The following is a 21807-nucleotide window of genomic DNA, read 5'->3' on the forward strand; positions in this document are numbered from 1 at the left end:
ATAATCACTGATTCTTCCTCCCAGTTAAATATGGGAACACATTAAACAAAAAACAGTATTGCTTTTCTCCCAGGTCTGGACTACGCTTAAAAATGTTGCTAACATAGCTATGGTGGTTCAGATGGTGGTCAGTGAATCACATACCTAACCACTATGGCTATCCTGGAAAAAGTCCTTGTGTAGACTGTGTTACACAGGCCTAAAGGTGTTCTTTTCATGGTACAGGTTATTTTGTTTGGGGAACTCATATAAATTATATGGCAAAGTTTTTAATAAAAGCTGTTCAAGTGAAAAAGGGACTTAGGGGGATGTCAACAATATTTAGTGTTAAGTAATGCAAACTATACCATACGTGTCCTTCTCTGATACAGCCATATAGATTATTAAAATTCTATTTTACCAAAATATTTTGCCACTGTTAGACATTCATCCAAAAAGATATTTAGAAGTTATAAAAGCCTGTAAACAAAAGCTTTTCATCCAGAAAAACCTTCTGTACCAGTATTATAGTGTAATTAGCATAACCTTATACAGTCCTGTCTACATTACAGACCTTTGCCATTAAAACCCCCAGCAGGGAAACCGTCAAAATATCTAGGAGAAAGCTTCAAATAGTTAGATGTCTCTGACATCAAAATAAGCCTTGTGAACATCTTGGCTGAACTTCTAGACTGAATTCACAGAAAGTGAAGTTGTTTACCTTGTACAGTAACTGGAATTTGAGATTTTTGTCAATATGGGTGCTCCATTTTAAGATGTGCATGTACCAGTGTGCTCTGGATCAGATTTTCATCAGCAGTGTCCACAGGTCCGCACCCTACATATTCTTGTGCTCTGATGTGAGAGTATATAGGGGAGGGTGGACCCACTGATGCTCCAGTTCCTTCTTAACCATGAAATCCGGACAGAAAGACTGAGGCAGAGGGGAAGGAGGATAGATAGTGGAGTACCCATAGGAACAAAACATCTTGAAGAATTCCAGTCACTGTACAAGGTAAGAAACCTCTCGTTCTTTGAGTTATCCCTGTGGGTGCTCCACTTCAGGAGATTGCAGAGCAATACTTTGATGATGGAGGAGAGCATGGAAGTGGCAGATTCAGTACACACTATAGAACTTCACTCAAAGCTGTCTCGGCTCTGGAAACAGGTACGAGAGCATGGCATTGGGAAAAGGTGTGCACTGGAGACCAGGTGGTGGCCTTGCAGATATAAACAGAATACATTGCTGCTCTGTTGCCTACTATTATTCTGACTGAGCGGCCCGACATGGTGGGGTAGGAAGTGATGGCAAGCATAACAAGTCACCCTAAGCTCTAATACATTGATGTAGGGACCGTTTACCCTGAGCTGTGAAATCCTGAATAGCATGTGCCCTAGCTTAGTAGGGATGCATCCGTGGTGATGCTCTTTGCAAGGGAAGGTTGCAAGAATGGCACTTCCACACAGACCTTTTGGGGAGCTTTTCACCAATTGGAAGTGTGGAGGACCCTCTGAAGTATAGACATTCATTTGGACTGATTGATTGTTGGGGATGTAGACTGTCCTCAGCCAGGCTTGAAGATACTGAGAACATAGGGTGTGACAAATGTGTAGGCTGCCATACAGCCCTTCTTTGGTTTGTGGGTTTTGCTCTATTGTAGAGATGAAGCTGGATATTGTGGCGAATCTGTCCACAGGCAAGTATGCTCTAGTGGTAGAGTCCAGAGCAGCCCCAATGAGATCTGGACAGAATGTGCTTAGGCCAGAAAATCTTCCCTCAGCTCCCTCTTGGTTTGCTGGGCTTTTGCTGACCATCTCTCCTGAACCAGGCTGCTGGGGTTGCCTCTTCCGCTACCCAAGCTTCTTGCTGGTCCTTCAAAGACCCCCTCCCTCCATTTGCAAGGACTGGCCTCTCCTCCCACAGTCAGAAGCTCTCAGGCATTCAACCTTCCAGGGTTCTGAGCCCACCCTTCCATCCTGCCCTTACTTGCTGGGGTTTCAGGCACCCACATTAACAGTGGCTACATGTACCCCATCCACCAATTGCTGGTGTTGCCTGCTCTTCCTATAAACAGACTATAAATCCCCACCAGCACAAATGTTTATTAGAGCTCATAGCCGCACCCCATACTAAATAAGTACTCTTCCCCTATGCACTAGAACTCTGTACCTGGCCAATCACTCCCTTTACCTTCCCAACTGTGACTGCAGGCAGCCAGGAAAGGAACTGAGGGGCTAGGGAGGCAGTAATCTGCTTTCCCATCTCACAATGCACCTACAGATGTAGAAGAGGGGCACCGGTGCATTTATGCTTCCTTCTCATGGCAACATTGTGACACTATGTTGAGAGAGGGGTGGGAGAAGAGGTTAAGCCCTGCTGTTCTCCATGGCTAGCTGCCAGAGAGCAAGAGCTATTGCAAGTCCAGCTCACATCAATATACAGGACCCTCTCTGATCTCTCACCACTTTATTTACAAAGCAGCAGTGAAACATGGATGGCAAATACCTGATGTGAAACGATGATGCCCCCTTGGATCCATTCTCAAACAATACATTTTCAGATGGAAGTGAGAGTGTGTCAAATTGATGGTATTTTTTCCAAGTTAAAAAAATCCAGAACTCATATGTCTTTACGTAAACCCACCAAAATAAACCAACAACTGCCACCATCCACAATGCAATTTCAAGTTGCAACAGATATCAAGTCACATATCAAGGAGGCAAGACTGCACCTGGAACACACTGTTCTGTTCATTAGATTTGTTTCCAAACACTAACATTCTAGAGGGCATTAAACTGAACAAAGCGATGTAAGGGGATGAAGGACTGACTTGCCAAATGAAAAAAAAACCCTAAATATATATAGCTTGGCTAAGTGATGAGCTAAATGTGTGGTCGGCAGAGGAAAAACACAAAGTATTTCAAGGGTCTGAACGCTTAGGGCTTGTCTACCCTTGAAATGCTACTGAGATGAAGCTGCACTGCCACAGCTGCACTACTCTAGCGCTTAAGTGTAGACACTAGCTGCGCTGACAAGAAGGGTCCTCTCATCAGTGTGGGTAATCCACTTCCAAGAGGCGGTAGCTAAGTCAATAGAAGAATTCTTCTGTCAACCAAGTGGTATCTACACTGGGGGTTAGGTTGGCTTACCTACACCACTCAGGTGTGTGGATTTTTCACACCCCTGAGCGACGTAGTTAAAACGACTTAATTTTCTAGTGTAGAGCAGACCTTACCTTAGAACAGGGAGGAGTTACTGTGGTACAACTTTGGCCTGACTGATGTTGATGCAATCATGACAGCTGCTTATCAAATGATTATTGAAAGCCTGCATTTTCCTTCCATTAAAGAACAAGGATGCTCCAAGCTTAACCGAATCAGAAGACAGATAAACTTTTACATCACTGTTCTGTAATTGAATGATTGGTTATTTTTGACTGGCTGAAGGTTTTATATTTAAATCAGTTTACTTGGGACACCTATCTACGTATTAAGTTATCTGACCTTGTATCACTTGGTATAAATTACTGAGGTCAGGCAAGGTACAGTAGGCAACCATTCTTATATTGGATAAGTTGCATAGTGATCTATGGGGAAAAACCCAACAAATCTGTTCTGAAGGTGGTTACATGTGTGGAGCCCTGAGCTGTTGGAAAGAACAAACAAAGACATAGGATGACTTTCAGTATGGTCCTGCTGTTGGAGGTCGGGATGGGGTCATCACAGAATTTATTGTTCCTCCCTCTAGTCCCAGTGCTGAAGAGGAAAATATTGACAAACCATGATTTACAAAGCTTTCAAGTGCCCTTTCCATCAGACACAAAGGCCACTTGCTTTTTGTGTGGTCCAGAACCAGGCCCGAAACTGGCTAATCCTAGAGTGCTTTATGATTGTATGTAGCTGACCAGTTTCCAGCACTCAGATTGTCACTAAGGAGTGCTGTGGAAAAGATCTCTGGCTGTCAGAAGAAGCCAGGTTGGGAGTCTTAGCAGGAGCCAGTGCCCAGCTAACCACTGCCAGGATTCAAAAAATGTCCTAACACCTCCTTTGGTTTCAATGGGAGTTCCTGGATGCTTAGCACTTTTGAAAATCTGGTCCAAAACACATCAACACAAGAAGGCAACATCCACATGACAAATTGATCACAGGGCTCTTCAATTTATCATGCATCTTTGACTGTCTCACCTGCCTTCTACCCTTTCACCTACCTCTCTAGATATTTTAACTTTCCAAAATACAGGCAGAACTTCAAACAGATACCATATTACAAACTAAAAGTCAGTTTGCCCAGGAGGAAAACAAAAAGTTCCATCCTCCTTCCCCCAAATGTAACTCATATAACTCATTAGAAAACCTGCACCTAAAGCACAGGATGGGAAAGACAGCCCTGGGCCACTGATGGTTTTTCTACACCTAACAGACCTTTAGACTGAGGGTGCTTTTAATTCAGGGCCAGAAAGGGGGTGGGGTGGGAGGGAAGACAGACAAAAAAAAACACACCCAAAAAAAAATAAAATAAAAACCTGTCCCATTGATAATGAGAGATTCCCAATGGGACCCCAAATTACTGGATTTTAAAATCATGAAAATTTTAATTTTAGAAAATGTTTTAGACTTTTTACATATGTTTTAAATTTACTACTTTCTCTTCCTCTTTACCTGGAGTTGAATTGAGAAGGGAATTTGGGCACATAGCTGTAGTGTCTTTATAGGTGGAAGAATAAAGATTGCCCCTAATTATTTTTTATATATATATATATGGAAAATACAAGACGGCTCCTAGAGTAGCTCTTCTGTAGCATGTGGGGTTTTTATTCAAAAGCTCACTACAAATACTGATAGTGTGCATCTTACATAATAAATTCTTGCTGAGCAATGTGTTCACGTATTACATATATACAATCTATAATAAAGTCTGATTGTACTAAAGGTTTTATCAAAACTCGTTTAGAAAAATCTGCATAACTCAGTCATGACTTCACCACTCCGGAGAGATGTAATCATACCAAATTCATTCCCAAAAAACCTTTATGCCATAATATTCCAGGCATATTGTGTGTGTGTGTGTGTGTGTGTGTGTGTGTGTGTACACACACACACAATATTTGCACACATTACACAATTTATGTTATATAGGATATTATACATTTTAAAAATATATAGTTTTTAAAAAAGAAAAAAAACGTACACAAGACTAGGTTTGTTTTACATTGTAACCTCACAGCATTTCAATTTTTACTGGAAATTGAAAATACTGAGTCAGTGGTGTACATTGATATTTTTTCCTAACATTAGCACAATTTGCTGGCTATAGGCCAAGTTACAGTCTTCAGCAAATTAATGTAAGCTCTTTTAAAAAGCTGTTCTAATAGAGAAAATGCTGCATTGGACATAGATCCTAAATTAGAAATCAAACAAGCAAGATAACAGATTCAAATGTACATGTATTTTTTAATATCTTAAAGTTCTAAAGCATAGATATCTGTGAATATGAATGACAGAATTAGTACTTCTGGAGGAATTGTTTAAGTATCCTACCAAATACATTTTATTATAAGCAAGACTAATATTTTTATCAAATGACTGTCTTCTCTCGAGAGGTTTCAGTCCCCTTCCATAGGGAAACAATACAGCAGATGAGGAACTACAACAAGAGGAAACTGCATAAGAGGTATTTCCCTGGAAACTGAAAAGAGAATTCCAGGTTTCACTCTTTACCTGCATCAAGCTCTCATACAGAAATATTTATAAATATTTAGCTTTGTAGCATTGAAGAATGCCAGTGTTTTGTATTCAGTTGTCTACATTAGAAATTAGCTTACCTTTGTGTTTTATCAGCTATCCTTGAGAACACAGGAGTTAAGTGTTGCTGTCAGCAGAGCTTTATAAAGGGAAGGTTTATGAAGCTTAATGCAGTGAAGCTAGAGTACAGCCATATCATTTAGGAGGTACTGTAGCACAGGAAATACATATGCCAATGAAAAACATGGTGCATGACTAATGTTTATCATTAGATATTATAGAAACACATTCTCAAATACTGCCCATATTTGACCTGAGCAATTCAAAATTCATGCTGATTTTGAAATATTAATTTGTAAATCTATACAGCACAATGAAGGTTATAAATATAGTCCAATTTTATACAAATGTAAATGCTGACTGTCATATACACAGCCCTGAAATATTTACTTACACTTTCCAACTCCATATAAGACAGTTATAAATAAAATTCTTCCCTCACTCTACGTTTCAGAGAAGTAATGGGGGTGGGAGAGTACCGGGAAAAGGACAAATAGATGTTAATTGCAGGTTTAACCCAAGAGACAGCTACATGATCTTAACTGCACGACGGGAGAAAAAAAGGTACTTTAAAACAAAATGTCATGACAACATTTACCAATGCTGTGGTTAAAGATATTTAAGGGTTCTGTAGCAACCGCAATGAGAACAATTATACGGTACCTTACCCTTTCTACCGGTGAACCATAGCATGCAATTACGAAACATAGCAGTGGCAGATGGCATTGGAGTTAGTAAATATGATTAAAAGGATAAGAGCAGAGAAATGGTGATTGGCAGATGAGACAGAAATGCAGATGAAATTAATGCAAACTTGCAGATCTTGAAGCAAAGATCCATCTTTAAGCCAAATGTTGCCTCTAATCTCCTCAAAACTGAGTTTCAAATCCAAATGAACACAAATTGCAACCTTCACACTGGTCTTGTGACTGTTCATGCAGAAAGGCTTAATCATATATCCTGACGATGAAGATTGGCAATGTTTTGCCAACACTACCCATCAGCAGAAGCCCATTATGACTGATTTATCCTTTAAATTTTTAATCACCAAATCCTGCCAAAGATACAGTCTTTTCTAGCACATATGTATTCACTGCAGATATAAATCCCTGCCTAACCTGCAGCACCTCTAGATCCAGAATGTTCCCAGGGTGCTCATTCATGCAGTTCAGTTGCCAAACATTTAATATCAGCCATCGAACACCAAAACAGGAAGATAGATAGCAGCAGTCACATCTATTGCAAGAAGAAAGAACCTCATCTTTCAGCTCACCCTGGAAATGGAAGGTTTTCTGATCAACAGTTATTGTGAAGGTACTGTCGTCCTCATCGTCTATACCAATCACAGCTCCCTGTGAAACAAAGAGCAAAAATCCTGATAAGGCAAGCAGTGACATCAGCAGCACACACTATCACTACACTACCGGAATGTATAAAGCATTGACAAAATTGGAAGTAGCCTGGATCCTGCAAAGGGAGGGGGGAAGGAAGATTTACTGTATGCATTTAAGTATAAGAATTAAACCAGATACTGGTGAAAAGACTGCACCTTGGTTGTAGAGAAAACCAATGGCTATTTCTACAAAGGCTTCATAATTTTCTCCTTTTAGAAATGGTATGCCTATTTTTGTTTTTATGATAGACTTAGCATTTACCACAACACCATTATAAACCAAATAGTACTCTTCTTGGGGTGCAATACAAAATAAAGTAAGGCATATAGTTAACACTATCATGTATTGAACAATAATAGTTTTCAATACACAATCAAATGAAATCTCTCTCAGGAGATCTTGTTCAGTCTCTAAACAAGATTAATAGTCCGTCACTAGTATGTACTACTAGTGGTTAACTTTTGCCTTTGTTTTCTCATGCTGAGTTACCAGCAGCAATAGACAGATATTTTAAATTTATATATACTCAAGTGTTCATTTCCACATTTATTCACAGAAAAACAATTGTATATGCCTGAAGGAGGATGACAATAAGGAACATTCCAGTACATTCAGCAGCCAGTTCAAAAGGTTTTTAACTCATCCATGGATTTTCTCCAACCTCTATTCTCCTTCCTCAAGTCATCTAGCAACAATCTTCCTCTCTGCCCTTTCCTTACAATTGCACCCCATGCAAGAGCCTTCTCCTGTGCAGCACATAAGTCTGAAACTATCTAGGTTTCTGCCTCACACACAGTCTCTCTCATTTTAAGTAGCAACTGAAGATATCTTTTCTGCCCTATTACTCATTACATTTGATTTTAACACAAACAGAGATACAGCTTATATGAAAGCTGATAATACAAAATGTTATTTGTATGATAAGATCTCTTTTCCTTCTCCCACAACACACACAATATTGATGGAAATAGCTGTGCATAAAATATTCTGAAAAAGCAGACAGATGCTCTTATAAGCTTCTCCGATGTACAGCCCAAAGAGCATCACATCAAGGACAGAATTACCCCTACACTACCTTTGCCTGAAAGACTGAAGAAGCCAGCTATTTGTTTTAAATTACTTAATAAGCCAGCGAAATCTGCAATTGATCAGGATTCACTGGAGTATTCAGAAAACCTCAATGTGCAGAGATCATATTAACTTGCTGCAAGCATGTAGGTAATCTTACACTACATCATTCACATAAAATGAGTTCAAACTTGTATGACAGCTCAGCAAACTGAGTTTCCACGTTGAAGTTTGCAGTGTTGTTGAAGACATGTTGGTCCTGGGATATTAGAAAGAGACCAGGTGGGTGAGGTAATCTCTCTTATTTGAGTAACTTCTGTTGGTGAAAAATACACACTTTTGAGCTAAACAGAACTCTTCCTCAGATCTGGGAAAGAGCCTGGGGCCTGGTCCACACTAAAAAGTTAGCCTGATCCAGATATATCCTTCAGGGATATGAAAAATCCACACATCTTGAGCAGTGTAGCTGACCTCCGGTGTAGACAGTACTAGGTTGATGGAAGAATTCTTCCATTGACCTAGTTACCGTGCCCCAGGGAGATGAATTACCTACGCCAATCTGTCAGTGTAGGTAACATCTATGCTGAAGCACTTCAGTGGTGCAACCGCAGCTATGCTGCTGTAACATTTCAAGTGTAGACAAGCCCTCAGAGCACCACAGCTAAATACAAGGTGGAACAGATTGTTTAGCATAAGTAGTTAACACATACTGTAAGAGACCTTTCAAAGAGAAGTGGTCTGTTGTCTTTGCAAAAAAGTGGAGGTTAGTGGGTTGCAGATTGCTGTAATAAGCCATAACTCCAGTGTCTTTATTAACTCCATGTTTTTCAATGTTTAGCAAAATTATGAATTTAAGCTCACTGGCTCATCTTTTGAAGGTGTTATGAATGGCTTCCTTTGAGGACGAGGACAGATGTGGAGTGATCATTTAGTGAAAAGCATTAGCATGAAGGAGACAGTTTTAGCTTCCAATCCAGATTACAAATTCAAGGGGCCTCAAGAAATCATTAAAACTAGAGAGACAGTACCCAAAACCAGTGTTTAAATAAAACTAATGTTATGACTCTCAAACGAGCATAACTGCAGGACAGAAACTGATTAGAATTTGACAGTTTAGTTTTCATAGTGCTGGTGCCATCCTAGGAGCCACAACTCAAAAGCCGAGAAGTGTTCATATTAATAGAAGTTCACTAGTCTCAAGTAGAGTACAGCTTTCACATGAGGAACACTGTTCCCTACATGAATTTCTAAGCCACTGGGCTATGCAAAATGAGTTTTTAGATAAACTAAATACAACTAACTGAAAGATGTTTTTTAAATGGCTCCTCCTACCCCAAGTAAACCAAGTGGATGTTCCGTTAATATCAAAACGTAACCTGGGCTAATGGGTCTGACAAAAAAGGCCATCAAGCTTATTGCTGCCTAGAAGAGAGATGGGGAAGACTGTAATGTGTTCACTTTGCCAATGAGGGGTGGGAGGGGGTGGCGTTGAGTCTTGTGACTGGGCGAACCCTGGGGGACAGAAAGCTGACTAAGCCAAAAGGACAGGGGATGAGAGGATGACAGCCCTCACTGAGGCGTTGCTTATTTTACCCTGAAAGGGGGTTGCCGAACTACTCTGGGAGACAGAAACTGGACTTAGAAACACTGGGGGTGGGGGGCCTATGTCATGAGGATTTTTTCTATTGTGAGAAATGCCTATTGCTGCCACAGAGTGGTTGGCCGCCTGAACCAATCAGTGCCCTCATCACCTCGCTGAAGTAAGTGCCTTCAAGCCTGCAACGACTCATCGAGGTACATGGGTTCTTCTACATTACGAAGCCCCCAGGTGTGGACTAAACTGGACTCATGAATCCAGGGAAATCACCCTGGGGATAGTGGTACTTGCAGGTTGTATGGTATTACTGATGTTGCCCATTTCTCTTTATATGCTGCCTTTTTATTTCCCCTTGTAAATGAAGTGTACCTTGTTTGTGGGTTCATCCATTACAGAGGTGTAAGAAGAGTATATGTACGTGGTATCAGGCTAGTCAAGAGTTCCTGACTACCTTAGGGTATGTCTACACTACCCGCCAGATCCGCGGGTAGTGATCAATCCCTGAACGTGCTCCCTGTCAACTCCGGAATTCCACCAGGGCGAGAGGCAAAAGCGGAGTCGACGGGGGAGTGGCAGCCGTCGATCCCGCACCGTGAGGATGCAAAGTAAGTCAATCTAAGATACGTCGACTTCAGCTACGCTATTCTCGTAGCTGAAGTTGCGTATCTTAGATCGATTCCCCCCGCCCCCTCCCGCTCCCCAGTGTAGACCAGGCCTTAGACAGACAGGTGGAGACACCACTAGTTAGTAGCTAAGAACCCAGGCCGTTGAAGCCTACTGCAGGCAAAGCAGAAAGACAGAGGGTAAGGGCTTTCTTGATGATTAGCTGCCTTTAGGGGTAGAGCAACCATAAAACCCCCTTACAAAAAAAGGACCACCCCCAAGATGGAGACCAGATTAGAAAATAAATGATCCAGCATGAGGGCTGTTCAGTCTATGGCTGGATTTGAGATTATAAAGAGATATTTTGCCAATCAGATCATTTGATTGTCTGAACATTTCCAACCCTATAACTCTGAAAGATACAGGAATAGCATCCACAGCAGTGGTTCTGTAGTTGGTTTTGGATTGGAGAAGAGAACTGCAAGTTTGAAAAAACGTTGGCAATATTTTAGTGTGTTGCACAGTGCTTTCAATATCTTCTCCACGATCCCCTTTGTTTTCCTTTAATGTTTTAAGAATGGTGCCAAATAACTTCACACTTCAGTCTCAACAGTGCCCAACTCCCTCAGAAGGCAGTATTAACAAGGCTATGTTGTAGTTAAATATTACAGACTTTATAGGCAGATTATGCAATAAGCAAGCCCCTTGTGTATTCCATGTCAAATTAGAAATTCAGGTATTTTCTGACATTGAACACTCATAATTGGAAAACTAGTGAAGTGACAAAACCATGAGAATCGAGTGAGTGAAATCTGATCAGTAAGTGGAAAGGATTTCTGAACAGACTGTTTAAAAACACTTTTGTTTGTTTTTGTTCACACCTACTTAACTGCAGTGATTAATGAATAATTTAAATAGAGGATATCTTTGTTAGAGATTCAGATTTACACACCCCCTGCTTCAGACTTCCTTATAAACCATAACAGCAGTTTAAGTCACACTGAATGGGGAAAGACTGGGAAAAGGAGACTTAAAAAAACCTACACTCAAAAAAACGAAAGGGCAATGAACATGGCAGCTCAGAAAAGCTCCAAAGAGTAACCTAGCAAATATCAAGCTAAATTAATATTCTTATTACGCTTTTTTAAAAGTAGCTGATACTACAATGTTAACCAGATTGCTATGAACTGCCCCTCCTTCTCTAGAAGAGAACTTCACATGTTCCACAAGGGGGCAGGCTTTGCTGTGACCAGCCTCTGCATGGAGAGCTTATCTACACTGCCAGCAGCAGGTAGGGTATGTGCAGCTATATGCCACAGTGAACAACAGACTGGCCACACTGCGATGTGTAGTTACATATGGCAGTGAAAGGCTCTGGCAGGGGGAAAGCTGTGGGACACTACATTGCTAAAAATAGCAGTGTAGATGTCTGAAACATTGCTTAAACACAGAAAGCCATGTATGGTATATACCTTAAAGTTCTGGCATATCTTTACTCATCTAAGCAGTACCTCACTATCTACCATGATATTTATGCCCACGCCAGGGGGACTGTGATGAGGTGGATAAACCCCATACTGGAGAGGCAGGGATGCAGGAACAACTCTGGGCCCAGGAAGCCCCACCCCAGCAAGCCTGCAGAGCATGCTCTAGTTGGAGGCGGCATTTATGTTCAGCACAGCATGGTAGTGAGTGGAGAGAGGCAAGCCTGCACTCACTACTATGGAAAGAGTGCAGCAAACAGGTATCGCCAGGAGGGGCCTGCTGCATGAAGCCAGGACTCCCTAGTCTGCTGAGGCTCACAGTCCAGATTGCAAGTAACAGCTACAAGTCACAATGCACAAAGTGGTAGGAAGAGGCAAAGGGGAAAGTATTAGTCTGATCGCTGATAGGGATACCTTCCTTACAGTGCTCCAGAGAGCCCATCGATCAGAACTCTGTGGAGTCGAGGGGGGGAGCTCCTCCTATTCCTTTAACAGTTAGACACAGCTCCTATCACAGATTTGAGCCACACGGCAGGGCTGCCACCACAGACTCTGACCATTGGGTGGGCCCCCACCTGGCTCACAACTGGTGGAGAATGCCGACATGAGGGCCCAGTCCTGCTGAAGAACATAAGGAAGGCTAACTGAGAAGCGAGGAAGGAAGAGGGGCGACATAGATGTGGCGAAGCTGCTGAAGTAGGTGGTGAAGTGCCAACAACAACAGACGATCCAGTTGCAGCAGCAGCAGCAACAGAGTCAATTACTGCAATGGCTGGCCACCCAGAAACAGCAGCAATTCATCACTGAGCACCAAGAACAGCAACGCCACCAGGTCCAGCAGATGGCAGCACAACAAGCCCCAGAAGCCACTGCTAACCCAGGCTCAGTGTCCCGTAGGGTGATCCCGATGCCAGGGATCCTGTCCAGGCTGATCAAGACAGGCCCAGAGGATGAATGACCCCGAACCCTTCTTGGTGACATCTGAACATTGTGGCCACCATGATAGCATGGTCACCAGGCCATGCTCTTGACCCCACACCTGACAAGGCTGGCCCAGGCAGCCTATAGGGTGCTAGATACCAGGATGCCTAAAAGTATCGTAAGATCAAGGCAGTCATTCTCCTCAGAGACATACCGACAGTGCTTCCAGAGGGAAAAGCACTGCTGGGGGCCTGCCATCAGGTAGTGGCCTAGCACCTCAATGACTGTTTGATCACAGTATCCTCCACCACCTGTACCCCAGTGCACCTGTCTGGAATTAGCGCCAGCAACAATTTATCTAGGTTCTCAGGGGCCAGGAGTGGGTGCAGAGACATTGACACAGCATGCCATCAGAGATGGCAGGCCTTATGGAGAATTACCTGGTTACCACAAGGCAAAGCCCCCAAGGCTCTGTCACCAAATGTAGAAACCCAAGCACAGCGGAGTGAATGGGGCACAGGAGACCATCAGCTGAGGTGAGGCCTGAGTGCCTTCCAAGGCAGAGACTATGAGACGGAACAAGAACTCCCCAGAACACAGAGAGGTACAGAACTGGGGTCCATGGAAGCCAAGGCTGCCCCAACCGAGATAATCCCAATGGAGGGGTGGGGAGACAACAGCACCAGCAGCAGGCAATTGCTTCAAGAATGGGCAGCACAGTCGCTTTCAAGGTGACTGCTCCTTTATGGACTATAGCTACAGGCAAGCCTGGACAACCACTCCCAGAGCTCACAACCAGGGATCAGACAAGATGATAGTCCCAGTAAGGATCTACAGTCCAAAATGATGGGCTCAATAGATTCAAGGTGCAGCCAGGCCCCCATATACACAGAGATGTGTGCTCGTATGCCACAAAGGAGATATAGTTGACAGTGAGGAACCACACACAGACTCTCTGTGTGGGGGAGGATGTCTCCCTCACCAACCCACTAGTTCTGCACCATGACTGGAACTACTTTGGTGAAGTCTTGCAGGGGCAGTAGAAAGACCCGGCCAGAGGGGATGACTGTGCCTTCAAGACCAGAGAAGAAGTGGGGTCTGGGGAGCCAGCTGATGCAGGAACATGAAAATATCTGCAGGAGGGGACTTCACAACTTGTGAGAGGGCCCCTAAGGGACCAGTGAACTCAAAGTCCTGTGGGTACGGAATGGCTGACCCAAAACAAGGATTTCATAGGAGAACAGAAGAGCGATCCCATCTTGAGCAAAGCATAAGAATAGCTGGCCACTGCCAACGGGGAAGCAGTCAACCAATAGAGACTAAGACAATGGCCATGCATCCAACTAAGAAAGGAATGGACTACCAGGTGGTACGTGATCCCCAGATCACCAAACTGCAGTCCCAACTTCTGGTCCTTTCGGAGAGTTACTCCAGCTCATGCACTTGGTACCATGCATCAAGGAGAAAACCCTTGAAAGAATTACCAGCCTATTCTATTGGCCAGGCATCTACAAAGAGATGAGGGGTAATTTACTATTTGTCCTGCCTGGAATGTCAGTTGACAGGACCCAAGAGCACTCCTAGGCCCACCCTGATACTGATGCCAGTAACAGACACCCCCTTTGAGAGAATCAGCATTTGACTGGACTACTAGAGAAGAGCATGACGGGATAACAGCACATACTGTTGACCATGGATTATGGCATGTGGTTCTCAGAGACCATTCCGCTTCGCACAACCAATGCAGTGACCACAGTTATGGAACTCATGATGGTCTTTGTGAGGATGGAGATCCCCAAAGAAACAGACCAGGAGCTGAACTTCATGTCACAATTGATGAAAACATACGTGAGCTACTGAAAATCAAATCTCTAGGACATCTGTCTATTACCCCCAAACAGATGGGCTAATCAAGCACTTCAACGGGACCCTGAAAGGGATGATAAAGTTTGTGGCTGAAGACCCTCACCACAGGGATCATTTGTTATTGCCCCTGCTATTTGCAGTGTGCAAAGTTTCACAAGCATCTATGGGGTTCTCACCCTTCCAGTTGTTATATGGGAGACAACCCCAGGGGATTCTACATATAGTTGGGAAACCTGGGATCTTGCTCCTCTCAGAGTCACTGCACTAATAAAGCCTATTCTCCAGCTCTGAGCGAAGCTGAAGACACTATGGACTTTTGCCCCTTATAGGCCCAAGATTGTCAAAAATAGGGGCACCCATCCATACAAATTCCAACCCGAAGACAAGGTATTGCTGTTGCTGCCCAGCTTGGAATAGGAGTTAATGGCAAGGACCCTTCAAGGTGGTACACCAGGTAGGAGCAGTGGATTATGAGATCCAACAACCTGGGAAGAACAAAGAGACCCTGGTTTCTCATACAAGTCTTCTGAAGGCCTGATAAGACCGTAAGAGCTTATTCATAAAACACATTACCCCCAATCCAGAGCTGATCCCCCATTCACCATTATCCCAGGGCCAGACAATTCCCTTGGGGGAAGGGCTTCAGCTGTCCTAATGGACTCAGACGTTGCAGATGGTCCAATCTTTACCTTCCATGTTCTAGTCACGACCCAGATGAACCCATCTGTTTGTCAACCTCACAACAGAGCACAAGGTCTGTGAGAGTCATCATCCCCTGTCCAGAAAGATTCAGGATGCTATCCATTAGGAGCTGCGGGCAATGTTGGACCTCGGGATGGTAGAAGAATCCCACGGATGGTGGGGACCCAATGTCCTGCTACTCACGAGAGATGGGACAACTCGGTTTTGCAACAACTTTAGGAAGGTGAATGCAATATTCACATTTGACGCATATTCATACTGTTGACTGATTGGAGGCTATGAAGTGCATCTCCACTTTAGATCTGACCAAGGCATCTCAAGAGAAAACATCCTTCAGCCTGTACCATTTCAAAACTATTCCCTTCAACCTTCACAAGACCGCAGCCACCTTCTAACAGTTGACAGACACAGTCCTGCAACCACACAGCCAGTATGAGGCAGCCTATGCAGATGATTTACACCTATACAGTTGTGATTAGAAGAAACACCAAGCATATATTGGTAGTCCTAGGGGGCCTCAAAGAAGCTGGCCTCACCACAAACCCAGCCAAGTGCTGATTGGGGTTTCATGAGGTGATGTGTCTGGAATACACAATTAGAAGGGGCAAACTTAGGCCTTTAATTGGGAAGGTCCAGGCCTTGACTGATTGCCCTGTGCCATCCACAAAGAAACAAGTTAGATGATTTTGGGGGCTGGCTGACTACCATAAGCCGTTCATACCCCCATTTCATCACAATAGCTGCACCTGTCACTCACTTAGTGAAGAACTATCCCCAAGATGATCACCTGGTCTGAGGTCTGTAACAAAGCCTACAGAATCTTGGAAGACTGCCTGAGCAGTGAACTGGTGCTCTTCCACATGGACTTCACATGATTGTTCATACTCTACACAGGCATTTCAGATGTGGGGCTATAGTCACCGCTATCCCAAGACCTTAATGAGGAAGACAATCCAATACGCTACATTGACCAGAAACTATTCCCACGAGAGAGCCTACTCAACCATAGAAAAAGAGACCTTGGCGGTGAAATGGGCCATAGAAGCATTGTGGTATTACCTACCGGGAAATCCCTTCCTCCTGATAATTGATCGTGCACCCCTCCACTGGATAAATACCATGAAAGACACCAAACCTGCAGATTATGAGGCGATATTTGGCCTCATTATTTTACGCCTTCCAGACAGCCCATAAGCTAGGGAACAAACCCCAGAATGCCCAATGGACATGCTCCAGTTGCAGGAGAGATTTAAAGAGTCTCTTCAGCACAGCAGGGTGGTGGGCAGAGAGACAGCTCTGTATTCATGGCTAAAGAGGAACTACTGCAAACAGGTATCCCCAGGAGTGAACTGCTGCACAACATCAAGACTCCCTAGCCTGCTGAGGCTCATGAGCTGGATGACTAAGAACAACCGCAAGTAACAATGCACCCTGAGGTGGTACAGAGTGGCAGGAAGAGGCCCGGAAGAGAGTGTTAGCTGGACTACAGATAGTGGGTTCCTTCCTTACAGAGGGCCCCTGGGTTAGAATCCAGGGGAGTGGGAGGAGCTGGATTCCCCTACCCCCATAACTGCTAGGTGGGGCTGACGCCACAGATTGACCACAGGCAGGGTGGCCCAGCAGAGTCCCCCTCTTCCACCCCACTCACAGAGGCATGCAGTGTACTTACTTTACATGCTGCCATAAGCATAGACATAACCTGATAAATTTACAACTCACCCCCACCACCACTGAGAAAAGACAGAAGATGGGCATAAATGGCTTTTCAGAGAATAAGTCATGTAAGAACAGAGTGACAGAAGAAAATCATTTTTAGGTAGATAGTGTGAGCGATCAGCAGACATTTTGGGCCTAAGCTTGCTCTCTCAATCTATCTAAGAAGTGACTCTCTCAGTGTACATGGGTCAGTAGGATCACAATAATGTCTAGTTCTTATACAGCTCTTTATCCACAGATCTCAGAGAATTTGATGAAGGAGGTAAGTATTGTTATGCCTGTTTTACATATAAGGAAACTAAGCTGGGGGGGGGTCAAGTGACTTGCCCCAGGTGAACCAGCAGCCCTGTGACAGTGTGAGGAATGGAACCTAGGTCTCTCAAGTCCCCAGTCCAGAGCCCTATCCAATAAAACCACATTACTCACATTGTAAGGTGTTAAGAAACATAAGAGAAAATACTTACTCTGAGTCGAACACACCCTCTTCGTGATCCTCTCATCATTTTGTCCTTCGACTGAAAGAGAGAATAGATTAATTGGATTAACTAACTTACTAAGAATTCACATAAAAAATTATTCAAGACAATTTGGAAAGAAGTAAAGCATTTTGGAGTAAAGTTTTATGAACTGATGAAGTAAAACTACCGCTATGACAGAGGTTATACTTCATATAGCACAGGAAGAAAGAAGCCATAACACACAACTGTTTTCTGGCGTTATGTATGGTAGGAGGTAACGTCCTGGCCTGGGACAGTAGCTCTTCTAAAGGTGTCACACAATAGAGAGTCAAAGTGCACATCAAACCACATATAAAACTTCTTGAAGAAAAAGACTAAAGGCTCCACACAACCATCTAGTAAACCAAGTGGAGAGGAGCAGACAAGTCGAACTGGGCAGGAGGATACGGAAAATGGCAGAATAATGACTCCATAACATGGTCCTTCCACTCCCAACAGTCTCACAAATGACACTCCACCCATCATCATAAAAAGCCTCACCTTTGAAAATAAGCCTTTATTTTTGTACAGCCTGTCTACCTAGAAAACTTACACAATTGTAGTTAAACCACAATAGTTATACCAGCATAACCCCCTGTGGGCACTTTTTCTGAAACAAGAACGGCTTTTTGGCTAAGCTCAAACTGCTTCTGAAGTGACATAAGCTAAACTGGAATAGGGCCATCTTATCGTGGAATAAGAATGTCCACATAAGCAATTATACATAACCATAGCTCTTTAATTCACAGCTTAGCTAATGGTGGTATAAATTTTCCACGTAGAGAAGCCCTAAATAAGCTCCCTAAATAGCCAAGGTACACATGCAGCAAAGTCTACCTTCGCTCCAAATATCAGTAATCAAGTCAGAGCAACCTTGTCACAGCTCAAGGAGCATTTATATGGGGAATTCAGGTGGAAAAATAATTAACAGAGGAAACCTAGTTGTTTCAGGTAACACTAATTTCATTTGGCATACTAAATTCTCTCCCCACTCCAATCAAAGATTTTCACAACATATTAAGAAGTGTTGATATCTGGATAGTACCACACCTTGCCAAAATGTTCTTCTATTAAGAAAGCAATATATACCCACAATCCAGATACCACAATGATCTCTTCCTAGAGAGAATTAAATAGAATTTTGAACACTCAATTCTTTTTGGAGATGTTTCATTACTTATGAGCTGGTTAATCCTGTTTGTTCCTTGTCAATTTTTGGTGCTGTTTGTATTTTATACATATTGCAGCTTTAATATGCAGCAATGTTCTTTTTACTACATGGAGACTTTTTTTTTTTTTTTAAACATGATGATTTTTTTTTTTAATGGACTTACATGCAAATGTAGTGACAAGGAAGGAGGATATAATTTAAGATGCAGCTCAATCAGAATTTATAAGAACCAGCAGTAAGGTAAGACTTTTCATGCAGTGAGAGTGCACAAGTATCTTCCAGAAACATCCTAACAGTGAACAGATACTGTAAAGCTGTCCTTCCATTCATGGTCTACACTTCAAACTTTTACCAGCTCAGGTATGTCAGTCAGGAATATGAAGTGCACTTTTGCCAGTTAGAGATTATTTTGTTTGGTGGGGCTGTAATAAGCTATACTGACAAAAGTGCAGTAAGTTTTGCCAATATAAGCTATGTCCACACTAGGACACACAGCAAGTAGTTCGCTACTGAGAAAAATAGAAGTGAGACACTTTTCCAAATAAGAACATCCATGCAGATTTGCAATAAAACAAAAAATGTTCATTAAAACAAGTTGTTAGTTATTTCAGTGCAAACCTGTATGTAGACAAGCCTCTAAGTGAGGAAGACGAAGGGAGTCCACAGATCTGTTAGTGTTGAAGACTCAGAGTGGATGTGTGTAAGGAGGTGGGGGTTAGAGAGAGAGAGAGAATATGGGAGAAAGACAATAACTGACTGCTTGGGGTATGTTTTAATTGCAGAGTTAACCTGTATGATTGGTAGAGAGCCCAGCTTAGCCCAGCCCAAGGGTGAGCAGCCCCACAACAAAACCATACCCACATTACTATGTCATCACTGTTTCTGCACTTGCCCATGTGTGTGCGTATGTGTTGCAGGGGAGAGGGGAGGAAAGGGAAATATCCCACAGTTCTTTCTGCTGAGACTCTCTAGGATTTTTTTCCAGTCAGTTATGGAAGAACTTGTCCATCCTTTGGGGAGAATTGTGGAAAGGGACTATCGGCCCCACTGATTTTTGCCTGTGCCCTCACTGCAAAGTGGGCAGGTTCCAGACCAAGTTAGAGCAAAAACTAGTAAGCTAGCCCAGCTTTAAGGCACCTCCAAACCCAGGTCCAAGGGTTTTCTGTGCAGATGGTTGGGGTTGGGAGAATTGGGTGAAGAGTCAGGTAAGAACTGGAGTTAATTGTAAAGCAAAGACTTACCCTTGTAAGTCATAAACAAATAAGCTTGTCTATGCTGTTACCAGACATACTCAGTTGTTTGTGTAAGCAACAAACATATCTAAAGCAAGGTTGTATTATGTTCTAAGCCCTGGTTTTCAGACTCCTGACTTTTCCAAATAGCAATCTTTAGAACAAAAGCTTTCCAATCTTAGCCCTTCCCAAAGGCAACTTTTTTTTTTGCAGAAGTCTGAAGATGTACATTTCAGCCATTTGGCAATACATGGAGAGTGAATTCTGTGTGCCACTGGTAGCACCCATTGGAATTCTGCATATGGGGTCCCTAAAGTACACAGTATTTAAATATAGTGCATATAGACTACCACCATCATCTAGTTTAATTGCTTCATCCCCCTGAACTGCACCTAAGGAAAGGTGTGCAGCTAACTGAGAATGGCCTCTCAGTCATTAAAATACATAGCATAGAAAAGGCAACTTATCACGAAGTTCATATTTTTAATCAATATCATGTTTTGCACAATAGTTACAAAAACTAAGATCAGCAATTGTTAGGGTTCAGGGGTTTTTTTTGTTTTGTTTTTAGCAACAACTCAAAGTGAATAGTCTAATTTGAAAAAAATTCAAAGTTCTTAATTTTTATATTTAAAAACAGTAATTTTTAATCAAATTCTTCACTGATTTACATCTGTGTACATCCATACAAACTATCTGAGAATGGAATTACTCCATTGTCTCTGAAAGTTGATTTTGACCTAAGTGCACAGGAAACACCAGAAAATGCAACCCAACCACATTTGTTTCCAGGAAGTAAGGATTGCCCCATTATTTGGGCAGATACAGTCTCCCAGGAGGGAGCTACAGAGCCCAGAATGATTATCTTAGAAATTCTAAACTAGGATTTAAAACTAAAAGTAGTATTTTCAGATTTTTTTTTGTTTTTTTAGCATAATGAATGCTTCTGCAGATAAATTCTCTTACAATTGAACATGTTAGTATGTTGCATAATTACCCCGAGAACAGATTTACATATTGCTTGAATTTCCACAGGAAAAAAAACTCTGTACTGCCCAAAATCTAAAGTAACCCTTTTGGAAAGTGTCAAAAACATCAATTTAGAAACATGACGCGACAGATGAGCTGAAAAGATCAACACAGAAGGCTGAACAAACATGAAATGATGTTTGTGACTGAACTTTAAGGCTTTTTCTAGTCTAGGATTTAAAGATGTGTAAAGCCAACACATTCTAAACAAGTTCAGGGTAGACTTAACCAACTTTGCATGTGTTCAAGTCTACAATAGATTGCTTAGAATGTGTTCGCTAATATGCCAACACCACATCTTGAAATCCTGATCTAGATAAAGTCAAAGATGAAGAGTGCAGCCACACCAAAAAGTGTTTTCTTACCATGTTAACTAACAATTGGTAACGAACATGAGGTAGAGTCCTAGTGAAGACAAGGCAGTTTGTCTTTTACTAGGATTCTACTGCATTTTAGTTGCCACATTAGCTAAAGTGTGGTAAGAAAACATATTTTTCCCCTAGTGTGGACAATGCCTAAGAGTACTGACAGTGGTTTTTATCATGTTCTGCTAATAATCAGGAACTATTAGAGTTAATATACATGAGAACTACTAGAGATTTAAATGTCAAGAAACACTAAACATTTCCATCACCTTTTCTTTAATAAAAATTATTTACAAAAGATCCATCATTGTTTTTCCACTTTAAAATAAAAGGTATCACTGTTAAAGGAAACACCAGAAAAGACATCGGTAAAGCTTAAAA

At 42.4% G+C, this 21807-nt stretch overlaps 1 protein-coding gene across 3 annotated transcripts in view; it reads right to left on the reverse strand.

Moving 5' to 3' along the window:
* The window catches only part of OSBPL9 (oxysterol binding protein like 9), a 107403-nt gene that overhangs the window by 82346 nt on the left and 3250 nt on the right, over nt 1-21807 (reverse strand). For all 3 annotated transcript variants that reach the window (XM_039484581.1, XM_039484580.1, XM_039484577.1), the window contains exons 2-3: nt 17597-17647; nt 7055-7133 (exon numbers count right to left, since the gene is read on the reverse strand). In XM_039484581.1, the coding sequence (XP_039340515.1) occupies nt 7055-7133; nt 17597-17647 (130 nt within the window). The remainder of the gene's footprint in view (nt 1-7054; nt 7134-17596; nt 17648-21807) is intronic.

Source organism: Mauremys reevesii, linkage group 8 (genome assembly GCF_016161935.1).
Source record: "Mauremys reevesii isolate NIE-2019 linkage group 8, ASM1616193v1, whole genome shotgun sequence".
Taxonomy (NCBI): domain Eukaryota; kingdom Metazoa; phylum Chordata; order Testudines; family Geoemydidae; genus Mauremys; species Mauremys reevesii.